Source organism: Vicia villosa, unplaced genomic scaffold, assembly GCF_029867415.1.
Source record: "Vicia villosa cultivar HV-30 ecotype Madison, WI unplaced genomic scaffold, Vvil1.0 ctg.002503F_1_1, whole genome shotgun sequence".
In the NCBI taxonomy this organism is placed as follows: Eukaryota; Viridiplantae; Streptophyta; class Magnoliopsida; order Fabales; family Fabaceae; genus Vicia; species Vicia villosa.
Genome location: NW_026705950.1, coordinates 228,556 through 243,225, shown reverse-complemented (window position 1 = coordinate 243,225; position 14,670 = coordinate 228,556). Strand labels below are relative to the sequence as shown.

The 14,670-nt window shown below is 37.1% G+C and overlaps 1 protein-coding gene across 1 annotated transcript; it reads left to right on the top strand.

The window, feature by feature from the left end:
• Positions 1–445: 445 nt before the first annotated feature.
• Positions 446–1,493, top strand: LOC131639020 (uncharacterized). The gene is made up of 2 exons (XM_058909542.1): positions 446–453; positions 647–1,493. The coding sequence occupies exons 1-2, from the start codon at positions 446–448 to the stop codon at positions 1,491–1,493; spliced, it is 855 nt and encodes a 284-aa protein (XP_058765525.1).
• Positions 1,494–14,670: the final 13,177 nt, after the last annotated feature.

Here is a 14,670-nt window from a genome sequence, read left to right as displayed (position 1 = left end):
CTTCTGGCCGCAAGCCAATTCCTGTGCTGCAATTGGGGAAATATTCCATTCAAATTCCTTGGAACGACTGTAGGAGGGAACCCAAGAAGCATAGGATTCTGGAGTACAATCATTGACAATGTGAGGGCCAATCTTTCTCCATGGATAGGAAGCCTCCTGTCAATTGGAGGTAGAGTAACTTTGATAAATTCGGTGCTTACAAACCTACATGTATACCAAATGTCTATGTTCAAGATGCCAAGGCAGGTAGCTGAAGATATTGTGAGGCTTCAACAGAATTTCCTATGGCACAACTCGGTGGAGAAAAGGGGCGTAGCGTGGATAGGGTGGGATACGATATGCAGGACTAGGGAGGTGGGGGGCTTGGAATTAAAGATGTCGTCAAATTCAATATGGCTTTACAAACTAAATAGCTTTGGAGAATGTTAAATGAAGAAACGGAAATATGGCAAGGTATTCTAAAGGAGAGGTATGGTCATCTTCATCAAAGACTGTTTTTCAAAAGATCTAATGATAGGCTGCATTGTGCCTCGACGTGGTGGAGAGATCTAATGCTTATAGGGGAAAACTCAACAGAATTGGGATTTATAAATCAGGTAACTCTTAGACTTGGCAATGGACACAATATTCCCTTCTGGTTATGCAGGTGGCATGGACGATACGCATTGCAAGATGTGTTTCCCGTACTGTTTTCTGAGATCGTGAACAAGCATCATAGTGTGTTGGAAATGGGGAGGTGGGAACAATTAAGATGGCAGTGGAATGTTGTGGAAGATGAAATAGCTCTTAGTCAGGTTGCGAGAGAGGAACTCCTGGAATTGAAACAGCTCCTAGTGGGCGTGGAACCGAAACTCTCCGGCGAGGATAGTTGGGTTTGGTCTTTGAATGGTACAGGAACTTTCAAAGTAAAAGATTACTATAACTTGCTGATGAGGAATCCGGCTGGTGGTCTTATGGAGCAAAGAAAGATCGAGGCTCTGGACGTTGTGTGGAATTCATGGCTACCATCCAAGGTGCGAATTTTTGGGTGGAGATTGATTAAAGACGGCCTGCCAACAAGAGAACAACTGGTAAAAAGGGGAATAATTGCAGGGAATGAAGATAGCTTTTGTGTTTTTGGATGCCAATGCCAAGAGAACATCAATCATCTGTTTCTTTCTTGCCAAGTAGCAGTGGGCGTGTGGGAAAAGATTTATCTTTGGCTTGAGCTGGACATTCATCCACTAGTTGAATGCAGTGAGGACCTCTTGCAAATGATTGATATTCTTCATAGAGTAAGGTCGCCGAGGAGGGTGGGTGCCATTTGGTTAACGGTATGCTGGAGTATTTGGAGACATAGAAATGATATTGTTTTTAACAATGGTGTTTGCAACATAGCGGAGATTATATACAATGTCAAGATGTATTCTTGGTGGTGGCTGGCGATAGGTAACAAATGCAAGGTTACTTGCAACTTTTATGAATGGAACCAATGCCCTTTGTTGTATTTGTAGGATTGTAGGAATGATTGTGCAACTTTGATTTGCACTTTTGATGGACTGACTGATAATTGTACCTTGCTGGGCTGGGTTTGACTTTGTTGTACTGGTTTTGCTGTATTGGTTTGGTTCTGCATTTGTTTGGGTGCGGAATTATATGTATATATACATGTTCCATTGTTTATCAAAAAAAATCAAGTGATCAATCTCCATATAAAGGTGAAGCATTTAATTAGAACTGGAAATACCGCAAGAACATTATAAAAAAGGAAGTTCTCACCCTCATATATAGCATTAAATCTCGCTATGTAGGTAACTTCATATATAGCTTAGTATCCTATGATATCAGTTTTAGAAAGAAAAAAAATCTCAGCTAGACAATCAACCACATTAGACATTAAGCATTCAAATTATTGTATTAAAAGGAAAATAGAAAATGGGGTAAAGGATGGAAAATAGTGTATTGAGAAGTCCCACGTCGTTTTTTAATAAAAGAACTTTAGTGTATATAAACGTAGAAAATACATAATATTATGTAATATATAACAAAAAGTAAAAAAAAAAATTGGAATTCCACGTGGCTTTTAAAAATAAAATTAAAATCCAACTGAACTGCCAACTCATTCAAAAATCCAATTTGGACTCAATAGGGGAGAATCTAGAAATTATGAGATCAGTTTAAATTACATCAAATAATCTCTAAAATCCATAATATACAATATTTTTTGTTTTTCATGCACATTCTTCTTAAACCTAAAAGTATAATAGAAATTAAACGGCCAAATAAAATACCAATGTGTTTAGAGAATTATATATGGAACCTATATAATTATACCAAACACCCATACATTTTTTATAATTATTCTTGTAAAACATGGACTATCTCCTCAAAGCAAATCAGGTGAGGTCGCAACTGTATAAGGTAAACTAAGAAGGTGATTGAATTGATTAAGAGATCAAAGTTGCACAATAGTGGTATGTGTGAGCTCAAGAATGAATATCTTGCTTATCCCTCGGATGGGAGTCCTTATTTATACCTCTGAATTGATGAATTGCAATCTTTATGGAGTGACTCTTGGAGACCCTCAATAATGGCTACTATCGTAACCTCTGCAGCCCTCCTTTAAGAGGCGTAACGCTCTGTGTAACAGTCCAGGCGTCCCTTTGCATTCGTAACCGTCACAGCCGACTATGGATAGTCGGCCCCCGAGGTGACGACTGGATAATCCCTTCGACTTGGTTAATGCTTCGAGCAAAGAAGATGCTCTAACCTACTCGACCGTATAGTGCAAGTTGGGTTCCTTGCCACAACCACTTATCTCAACGTCCGAGTGTTAGGAGTAAATTAATGGTAAATTCATGTGTTAATATAAGTAAATTTTGGTTTAAACTAATGCAAATTGTGATAGATCCATAGGTTTTTATGAAGAATTGAACTGAATAAGTTTAGTTCGTGTATAAAGCAAATCGAATCACTTGTGGGTGTTATTGTTGCAGGTTTAGAGCTGAACTGGAGCTTTAGGAGAACATGAAGAGTAAAGGAAGCTAGAAGTATCAAAGGCAAAGCAAAAAGATGAAGTTTTACAAGGGCGCGCCGCGGGAGTTCTAGCCAGCGCCGCGCCAAAGTTTCTGTTTTGAAGCGCGCCGCGCCAATCCGATGCCGCGCCGCGGCCTCGGCGTTAAAAGCCCAAAACTTCTATTTAAGAAGCCCTAGCTTCCAAGAGAAACAACAACTTGGTAGAGATCTTTTGTGAGCGAAATTCAGAGAGCAATCCTAATCCAGAACAGCAAACAACATCAGACGGAGAATTCAACATCAATTGAAGACATTCCCTTGATGAAGATGAATCCATCCATGAAACCTTGTGTGTTCTTCATGTCTATGGAGAGCTAAATCCCTCTTGTTGAGTTTAAGGTAGTAGTTAACCTATGAATATACAACACCATTGATTCTTTCCTATGAACAATTGTTTGAATTTTATTATCAATAAGAAACCTTGCTTTTAATTTACATCATTGTTGAATCTTTGATCGAAAGAGAGGATTTTTACTTTTGCCCTAGGTTACTATATTGATTCAATTGCAATTTGCAGAGATGGAATTGTGATTGGGTTTTCATAATTATCGTTCCTAATTACTATTATCGTTATTGATATTTGGAGAGATCGAATCTCATACCGGTAAAAGTTATCTAATTTGGTTTGCAGACATGGAATCATATTTGAGGATAAGTGAAGATAATAGTTCAAATGATTGTTCAATTGTGAATTAATCCATAAGTTGTATAGGAATAGGTTGATGAACCCTAAAGCTCAACATATTTCCTTAATCGTTAACAAATTCTCATTATTTGCATTCTTATTGTTATTTATATTTTACAATATTAGAATCATAACACAAATCCAATTACTTTTTCTAACTCAAAATAATTAACTATAGAACGGCAGTGATATTAACCAATCCCTGTGGATACGATATATTACCGAAAATATTTACCCACAAATACTTTCAACAAATTGGCGCCGTTGCCGGGGATTGGTGTCAATATTGCACGCATTGCAATAGTTCTTATTTTGAGTTTTAAGTTTTATTTTCTCTATTTGGTTGTTTCACGTGTTTGCTAGTTTTTGCAGAAGATTGTGTATGCGCAGCAAAGTTTCTAGCGATCAACTTCTTTTTGATCCCGAGATCGAAAGGACTGCTAGGAGGCTAAATAGCAAAGCACGAAGAAGAGCAAACATAGCAAAAGCAAGAGACAACGCAACCGCGACATCGTCACAACAACTTGAAACCATTGACGAATCGCAAGAAGGATTCTTCTTTCACGAACTATTCACGGAGGAAGAACCGGAAGTTTTTATACAACCTACTATTGTCAACATGGCTGCTAATGGTCCATGTGCTAATAGTCCAAGACTCAATCCTCAGTTCGCTAGAACTGCCGCCAACGGGCGACCGACAGAACTGAAGACCGGTATCATACAATTGATTTGTGCAAGTCCTTTCGCCGGATTGGACCATGAAGACCCGTACACGCATCTTACTCGATTCTATGAGTTAGCAGGTACGACGGGTGTCGCTCAAGCTGATGAGGAAGCATTATTCAAGAGGTTGTTCCCACACTCTTTGTTATCTAAGGCAAAAGATTGGTATCTGGATCAACCCGAAGCAGTGATGACTAATTGGAACACATTGGAAGAAAAATTTCTGGAAAGGTTTTACTCTCAAAACCGATTCTTTGAAGCAAAAACAGCAATAGCAGTATTTTCTCAAGGTAGTAATGAATCTTTAAATGAAGCATGGGAAAGGTATAAAGCTATGTTGAGAAAGTGCAAAGGACACGGCTTTACAGACGTCGATCAAATCCATATGTTCCGTAACGGTCTCACAGCCACAAACAAGACACTTTTGGACGCCACAGCTGGTGGCTCTCTCATGTCCAAAACACCTGAAGAAGCTACTCAGATAATAGAGCGAATGGCTCTAAATGATCGTCAATGCAATCATGATCGAACAGTAAGAGATAAGAAACCCGGAATGTTAGAGTTGAACAACAGTGATGCTCTACTTGCTCAGAACAAATTGCTAACTTCACAAGTGGAACTTTTGACACAACAAATGTCTAAATTACCACAACAGATCAAGGAGCTGAACGGGGTATCTAATTCATATCAAGTTGCTAAGTGCGAATTGTGCAAGGGAGATCATCAAACAGGATTCTGTCCACCAGTGCAAGAAGAAGAAGTGAATTACATGAATAATAACCAAGGACAAAGGCAGAATCAATATCAGAATCAGCCATACCAACAAGGTTATCCACCAAGATACAACAACCAAGGGTACCAACAAAGACCACCGAATCAAGGGTATCAACAACAAGCATTCCAACCATACACTCAACCACCACAACAACAGCAAGGAGGAAAATCCAAGTTGGAGGAGACAGTGAATCAGTTCATTCAAACATCAGTAATAAATCAGAAGAACCAGGAAGCGGCAATTAAAAACCTGCAAACTCAAGTGGGGCAAATAACACATCAACTCACTCTACAGGCACAAGGAGCCTTACCAAACTCAACCGAAAAAAAACCGCAAGACCAGGAGAAAATTTATGCTGTTACAACAAGGAGTCAAAGGGGTTCAGAATCGGAAAAAGAGAAAGAAGAGGTAGGTGACCCTATGGCGATGGAGGTAGATCTGGAAATAAGAGAGGACCTAAAAGAGCCAGAAGTTGTAATACCACCAATGAAACCAGTTGAAGAAAAAAATAAGAAAGATGTTGAACAGGTGATTAAACTACCCCTCCCTTTGCGAGTAACAAAGAAGGATTCAAAAGAGAGAGACGTTCGGAAATTTACGTCCTTGTTCAAAAAGTTAGAAGTGAATTTACCTTTCTTTGAAGCGCTGGAACACGTGCCTGTGTATAAGAAATTTATGAAGGAGGTATCGGCGAAAAAAAGATCACTAGAGGGAGAACCAAAAATGGCAACCGAAAAATGTAGTATAGTCGCTGCAGAAAGAAAAATCCCAATTAAGAGAAGAGACCCGGGGGCGGGTGGCGATACCATGCACTATCAAGAATATATCATTTAAAAAGGTACTTCTCGATTCTGGCTCTAGTGTGAGTCTAATGCCGTTATCCATTTTCAAAAGGCTTGAATTAGACAAAATTAGTGAAAGTAAGTCGCAATTACGGTTCGCCGATCACACTATTAAGAAATCTTATGGAGTAGCGGAAGATGTACTAGTAGAAGTTGATAAGTTTGTTTTCCCTGTTGACTTCCACATCATGGACATTCCAGAAGATGAAGAAACTCCGATCCTTCTTGGGAGACCCTTTTTGTCGACAGGACGCTGTAATCTTGACATTGAAAAGGAGACGCTAACGCTAAAATCATTTGATGAAGAAATAACCTTGAAGATGCTGGGAGTCAAGAAACACAGGTCAGGGGTAAATGAGAAAAATTCAACTGGTATACCGGAAGGTGCACAAGAAAACAAAAATCTCAAAAACCTCCAAGAAAAAGTCTCTAACATATCTTCTCCAATGAAACCAAATTATGATGATGTCAAGAGTCCTAAGAGGGCTAAGGAGAGTGATAAGAATGGGGAAGATAAAGTGAAGAGAAAAGCCATCCATGCTCTTTATCTTCATGAGAGTGTGGGTATGGAAGTACAAAGTAGCGAGTGTTGGAAAAGGAAATACCCTCCATAAAACAAGGGGTAATGGACCGTCGAGCCATGCGACGTTAAACGAAGCACTTTGTGGGAGGTAACCCACACTTCTAATGTTTTGTTTTGTTTAGCTTTTATTTCAGGAAATAATCAGAGAACCCGTCTGGTGAAAGCTAGAAGGCAGCAATTGATATTGCGTTACTCTCTGTAAGTCACCATCTCGGATTTGTTACGAAACATTGAGGTCAATGTTTAGTTCAAGTTTGGGGGGTGGAGTTATTTATTTTTGAATTGTTCAAATTTTCTGTTTTTATTTAATTATGTACTCCGATTTAGAGTAAGTAGTCCCACAACAGAATGAGAATCTCAAGCAAAGTACCAACAATGGAGCAACATGCGTGAAAGTGGTAGTGAGTGAAATTTTTTTAGTTTTGAAAAAAAAATTAATTTTTAGTTTTGAAAAAAAAAAAAATTAAGTTTTCACTCTCTTTTTCAATAAGTGACAAGGCAGGTATGAATTTTCGAACTCAAACTCCTAATGTGTGCATGAAATTTAGGTTGTTAGTAAATACTTGACAGAAGCTCTTTATGGTACACTATTTTATTGGATCGGTTTAGCCTTAACCATTGTGAGGAAAGCCTTCCAGTGTTTACTATATGCAGGAGACCATCAATTATTTTGACTTGTTTGTATCATGCTAAACCGGTTGTTGCATCGTCTGTGGAAATCTGTGGAAGTGATTTAGGCAATTGTTTGAATTTGAGAGTTCTTTGAGCCGACTCCACCGTAAAAATTATTTTCTTCTGTGAGAGTGTGATCCTTTGCTAACCATTCTTTGAGCCTGAGGTCAAGGTAAGCATCATAATATGCACCAAGGAAAATACCTGGTGAGTTTTGATCTCAATAAAAAGTTTTGTTTTAGACCATCAACCATAAAATTTGGTGATGTGTTTTCTCTTTGACCTTTTTAGAAAGTAGGGGAGCATTCATATAATCTGAATACAGGTTGATCTCCAAGTTGGGGAGAGTCACATTCAAAAGAAGAGTAAGTACTTATGGTAATCGGTGAAAGATAAAAGAAGTCGTAGCTTGAAAAAAAAAAAGAAGAGTTTATGGAAAAAGAACAACGTTTGAATATAACGGTTGTTGAAAAAAAAAAGAGTGAAAAAGAAAAACTGAGCTACGAATGAGAAAAGATGGACAGGTAAAAGAATTAGAGTTTTAGAGAAAAAGAAATAAGTTATGAATTGGATGCTTCCCTATATTAGGAACAACCCTTGATTATCTTCTTTTCTTTGAATCTAAACCACATTACAACCATAGAAAGACCTTTTGATTCTCAGATTCCACAAGACTTGATGCGAGCAATTTGGTGAACGTATGATATGGATCTTTGTTGATTTAATTGTTTGGATGAGTGTTTAACCCCTCTTTTAGTCATCATACCTTTTGATGAGAGTGATTAGTGCTGATTCAATTACAATTGTGTAGTGTTTTGAACTTCTGGAGGTAATTTGCTTTCAAAATTTGTTTCGTGTGTATGTTCTGACTTTGCAGGAAGAGGAGGAGTATTTTGACTTGGTTACTAAATTGAACCACTTGAGAAATTTTTTTTTGAAAAAAACTTGTTGCATGACTGTTGGTATGTTTTATTGGAGGTAAGTGATTTTGTTTAGGGACAAACAAAGCTCTAAGTTGGGGAGAGTTTGTTAGGAGTAAATTAATGGTAAATTCATGTGTTAATATAAGTAAATTTTGGTTTAAACTAATGCAAATTGTGATAGATCCATAGGTTTTTATGAAGAATTGAACTGAATAAGTTTAGTTCGTGTATAAAGCAAATCGAATCACTTGTGGGTGTTATTGTTGCAGGTTTAGAGCTGAACTGGAGCTTTAGGAGAACATGAAGAGGAAAGGAAGCTAGAAGTATCAAAGGCAAAGCAAAAAGATGAAGTTTGACAAGGGCGCGCCGCGGGAGTTCTAGCCAGCGCCGCGCCAAAGTTTCTGTTTTGAAGCGCGCCGCGCCAATCCGATGCCGCGCCGCGGCCTCGGCGTTAAAAGCCCAAAACTTCTATTTAAGAAGCCCTAGCTTCCAAGAGAAACAACAACTTGGTAGAGATCTTTTGTGAGCGAAATTCAGAGAGCAATCCTAATCCAGAACAGCAAACAACATCAGACGGAGAATTCAACATCAATTGAAGACATTCCCTTGATGAAGATGAATCCATCCATGAAACCTTGTGTGTTCTTCATGTCTATGGAGAGCTAAATCCCTCTTGTTGAGTTTAAGGTAGTAGTTAACCTATGAATATACAACACCATTGATTCTTTCCTATGAACAATTGTTTGAATTTTATTATCAATAAGAAACCTTGCTTTTAATTTACATCATTGTTGAATCTTTGATCGAAAGAGAGGATTTTTACTTTTGCCCTAGGTTACTATATTGATTCAATTGCAATTTGCAGAGATGGAATTGTGATTGGGTTTTCATAATTATCGTTCCTAATTACTATTATCGTTATTGATATTTGGAGAGATCGAATCTCATACCGGTAAAAGTTATCTAATTTGGTTTGCAGACATGGAATCATATTTGAGGATAAGTGAAGATAATAGTTCAAATGATTGTTCAATTGTGAATTAATCCATAAGTTGTATAGGAATAGGTTGATGAACCCTAAAGCTCAACATATTTCCTTAATCGTTAACAAATTCTCATTATTTGCATTCTTATTGTTATTTATATTTTACAATATTAGAATCATAACACAAATCCAATTACTTTTTCTAACTCAAAATAATTAACTATAGAACGGCAGTGATATTAACCAATCCCTGTGGATACGATATATTACCGAAAATATTTACCCACAAATACTTTCAACACCGAGCTCCAAAGTCGGCCTAAATATTTTTGGTGTGTACAATAACTATTTTACCCTTTAAATAAAAATAATAATTAAATGTTCTTAATATTTTTTTTTTGAAATTTTGACATTTCATACCGATATATTCCAACATCTAGTACAAAATCAAATAAGATATAAAATCTTAAAATTTCTAAACTATTATAAATCTCGACTCTTTATTTAAAAGGTAAAATAGTCATTAGAAAATATATGGGTGTCTAGTAAAATTTTAGGGGTGTTAGGTATAATTCTATGTGTTGTAACACCACAAGAAATCAAGGAAGTTGCTCCATTCGGGAACTAAAAATGAATGCTCTAACTTCACGGAGGAACCAAAAATGAAGAGAGTTGAATAACTCTCGTTCTTTAACGCTGGCTTCGCTCTCCTTTACGGTGTCGCAGGGTAGACCTGCATGGTTAGCACTCCAGCGTCTAAGTAAGTTCAAGATTCAATTAGTGTAATGAAATTGGAACAACCGCATTTAATATGGTCCCATCGATGAAATGTTTCATTACCAATTCCTATCACGTACAATGATGTGACAAGCTAGGGTATGACGCAGCTTACAGAGTACTTGAGTGCACTCAAGTTGGCGTGTATCCATGAATGGAAATCTAGTCGTTGATCTTGTGATCTCTATTCATAGTTGGTCTTGATATTTCAATTGTCATTGCTTATAAATAGAGTGACTTGAGAATTTGGAAGTTTTCGTAGTATTTTAGTTTTTAAGCTTATAGTTACTTTCCAAAGAAATATTCTTATTCCTTTTTTCTTGAGAATATCACTAGAAGTGATTTAGAGCTTCGCTTAAAGCTTTTGCCTTTTTTCATTCTTCCTTCTTCGTGAATCTCCCATAACTAGGCTTCTAGTTATTCATGATGAATGATAATATTGTTAATTGTGTGAGTGATTCTGAAGTGGAAAATTCATCTGAGTGATCCCCTGATTCTCCTCACCCTTCTCTTAGTAATATCAGATTGACCATAAATCATATCCATATTTGACGATTCTGACTCATTCGGGATATATGGAAATTCCATGGAGGAAGAAACGTCTTCTTCTGGGTCGTTAGGCGCCCTCATATCAGATGTTGATGGAAGAACAAATTGTGTCGAAGTCCCAATGCCCTTCTTGTTAATTTTTTGAATTATGTAATTGGCATTTATGTTTGGCTAAACTATAACAACAACAATATGTATCATATGATGTAAAACTTGCAAATAGAACTCAGGTACAAAACACAACAAGTACAGCAAGAAGATGTTCTATGAGATGTTGGAACATGTTATGGAATAACATGTCCTATGGAATAGATGTTGACATAGCGCCTGATGAGCTAGATTAATGAGATTCAGTTTCAATTTAACAGATGCAGAATATTCTCTGAATATTATGCAAATCATATAAGGCGTTATATGTTTAAAAGGTCTGAAGAATTAATTAGAATATTTGAAGATTATATAGTTTCTAAATATGGAGATTTATTCGGAAACTAGGATATTGAAGACCTTGATTGTAGAAAAAGTTGCTGTGATATTGTAACAACAAGTGAGTTGTGATTGAAGGCCCAAATCCAGTTGGGTATAGGTTATAAATAGAAGGTTTTGTAACCTAGAAAGCAAGACATTCAGATTATATCAAGATGTAATCATTAGGGCTAGGTTAAGTGAACCTCCCAGGTTGTGGGAAGTTCACTGTAATCCTCGAAGCCTGTAGGCAAGAGGAGTATGTATTGTTCTTGGAGGAAGCTTTGAAGTAACTCCAAGTTAGTGCTCATAGTCAAGAGTCTTGGCTAGGTATTAACATGGAAGTGTGTCTTCCAAAACTATTTGTCTGTGTGATCGGAATGTTGGTGATTAGGTCGTTGTTACAGATCCTGGGATTGGAAACCTGTGCAACATCACTGAGGTGATTGGAAGTGTGATGGTGATATTTCATATCTAGAGAGGATCTAGGTAGAAGGGTCATTGGGTAGGGATTAAGTGAAGAGTTGTAAACGGGGGAGTTTAACTTTGAATTAATACTGTTGATAGTGAACTTCATTCCTGGCTTGGTATGCCCCCATAGTAGGTGTGTTTATCACCGAACTGGGTAAACAATTCCGGTGTCATTTATCTTTCAGTATAGTATAAATCTGTGTATATACCTTGTTGTGTTTCTTGACAAATCGGATGTCTCGACATCTTTCAAGACATCTAGGTCAGCTATATCAGAATTTCAATTGGTATCAGACCAGACATCTTGTTTTATCTTTGGATGAGATCTTGGGAGGATACTTTCTTGTTTGGCAAGGAAGGTATGTAATGAAAAGATGTTTGAACATCATCTGGTGTGAACATGGTCCCTTGAAGTGGAGGATGGACTATGTTGAGCGTCAAAAGCTATGGTGGTTTGATTTACTTTCAAACCTAAGGTTGTGCTGCTTGATTATGGGATGCGGTGATTGGGTACAAGACGTTGTGCCTAAATGATGAAGAGGATCTATTAATGTAATTCCGCTGCATGGTATCTCTTTCAAACCTGGTTCTCTTAGCATTAGGGTTTGATCTCCTTAGGAACTGCACCCATGATAGGGGATGAACAAAGCTGGTTCAGTCAACTGACCAAAGTGACCAATGATACTTGAGTTCTGGTTCTGAAGTCCACTCAGAAAGGCACTTTAGTCTGGATGATGGTTTCTTCTTCAAGGAACATGAAGAAAGATTGAAAATTTTAGTTTGGTCTTCATAATTCTTGATTCCTTTCAGAGAGTAACTGATCAAGGGATGTTGTTGAGGTAGTAATATTCTTAGCACCAAGTTCAGTTGGTTGTTCCAAGAAGAAGGAACTGATGTTCTATGAGATTTTAGAACATTACTTCAGCATGTATGCAGCTACCGGTTGAAGAACAGATGTTTTGGGTGCTAAACAAAATATTATGAATACTTTTGTTTGGAACCTACTCCTGATCTGGAAAAGGAGACATCTGATTTGTGCAGGTTAATCAGGACACTATCAAGAGTCTGTCTACCTTTGTGTCAGTTTATTTCTGACCAAGGTATATGGAAGTACAATAGTCAAGCTCTTAAGAAGAACTCATAAAGGCATCACCATCGGAGCACTTATGAAGGATGAGCTCATATCTAGAGGATCCTCTTGATCAAAGGAACCAGATTGATGGAATCTTAGTTATGGCCGTGTAACAGATTCTATTTATCTTGTGCTTATAGTACCCAGGATGTGAGATTGATGTACTATTCTCAAGTATTTCTTAGCAATTATTAAGGAAGAGTCCTCAATCTGAAGCTAGAAGAACTTGAAGGAAGTGTCAGACATAATGTCTTGACATCTATTTTCTGAGAATTTATTTTTCTCAATGTGTCTGGTAGATGTTTTTTAAGAATAGAGTAGAGGTCGCTTACTCAAACATGAATCAATGATCAAGTCTATGAGAGCAAGGAACTTCTAATCTATTGGAACTCCTGTTCTATTGGTAAAGTCTTCCAAAATAACAATAATAAAGCTGAAAATAAAATTTTAGTTGACGAGCAACAAAATTTTAATTGAACTAAAAAAAATCTATACTATGGCAATCCCCGACAACGGCGCCAAAAACTTGACCGGTAAATTAGCAAGTGTACTAATCTGCCAACGTAGTAATAATGGGAAATCCCACAATATCGATCTCAAGGACTACGAGGTGATATAGAGTTATATTTTAATTAAATTAAACAAAAAGCCTTGGGGGTTTTGGTTTGGAAAATTATGAATTCAATTGCAAATAAAAATAAAAGATGTATTTGGCCAAATATGAGTAACATGCCAGGGTAGGTGTGTGCATTAACATGTAACAATTGTGAACCCTGTTTCATAACAAAATCCAACCTATCAATTACCGATTCTTAAGGGTGTTTAATCCTAAGTCCTTAGTGGGAAAACCTATTTTAACATTCATCCTAAAGCCTAATTCCTTAGCGAATTATGATAAAATCAAGCCTTTGAATTATCAAGAATATTTCGGTTACTATAGAATATCCCTAGTCCTAGGTGATATCTACTATAGCATAATGGTATAAAAACCCTAATAGTGGAGGTCCATCCTAATTGTTAGTCATATATCAATCCTGTTGGTCCGATAAGGAAAGCGTTAAAAACCTTATACCATTAAATTGAACGTGAAAGATAAATATATTATTGAAATTCGGAATTCAAAATCATCACAAATGTTAATTAGAGACACCCCCCTAGCATTGGGGGGTTTAGCTACTCATATCGTTCAAAGAAATTACAAGAAGATTAAATAAAGACATTACAATATGGAATATGAACTTTGATCTTCAATTGCTTCCGCTCACGAAAGTTCTTCGTTCTTCTCCAATTGCATAGGCTTCTCTTATCAATCGTACAATTCTTCGTGTGCCAACAGATCCCTAATTCCTCTTGAAAACTCTCCTAAATAGTGCTGACTCACTTAACTTGGTTGGAAATCCCAAAAACACCCTTGCACGCGAACCACTGAACAAAATAGGAAAAATCAATGAAATCAGCGTCATTACCCAACACGGGCCGTGTTGTGCAACACGGGCACCCGTGTTGGCCCCCTGTTCTCTCTATTTTTCTGTTGTAGTCCCAAGACTTGCAACACGGGTACCCGTGTTGCACCATTAACTTCCAATTTTTTACAACTTCGCCTCTAGCTCTCTTCCTGACACGGCCTGTGTTGGATTGGTGGTATATGATGGAATTCAATGGAATAAAGTGGTAATTAATGAGGTTCCATTGTTTGGATTTGAAAATAATCGATGGAATGGAATGGAACATGATGGAATCAATTCCATCTAATTCTCTATTTTTTTCCATCCAATTTGGGGTGTATGAGATGGATTGAAAGATTTTTAAAAAATTAACCAAACAATGGAATGTAATCTATATTCCATTCCGCTCTGTCATGTTCTGCTCCACTCCGCTCTGTTATGTTCCATCAATACAAACATAGCCTTAGGGAATTAAAAAGATAAAGAGTATTTATCTCGGTTAATATAAAAAACTAAGGTAACATATGTAACACCCCATAATTTCAGTTTATTAATTTGATTTGGATTTAAATTAAATAAGTGGAATTTT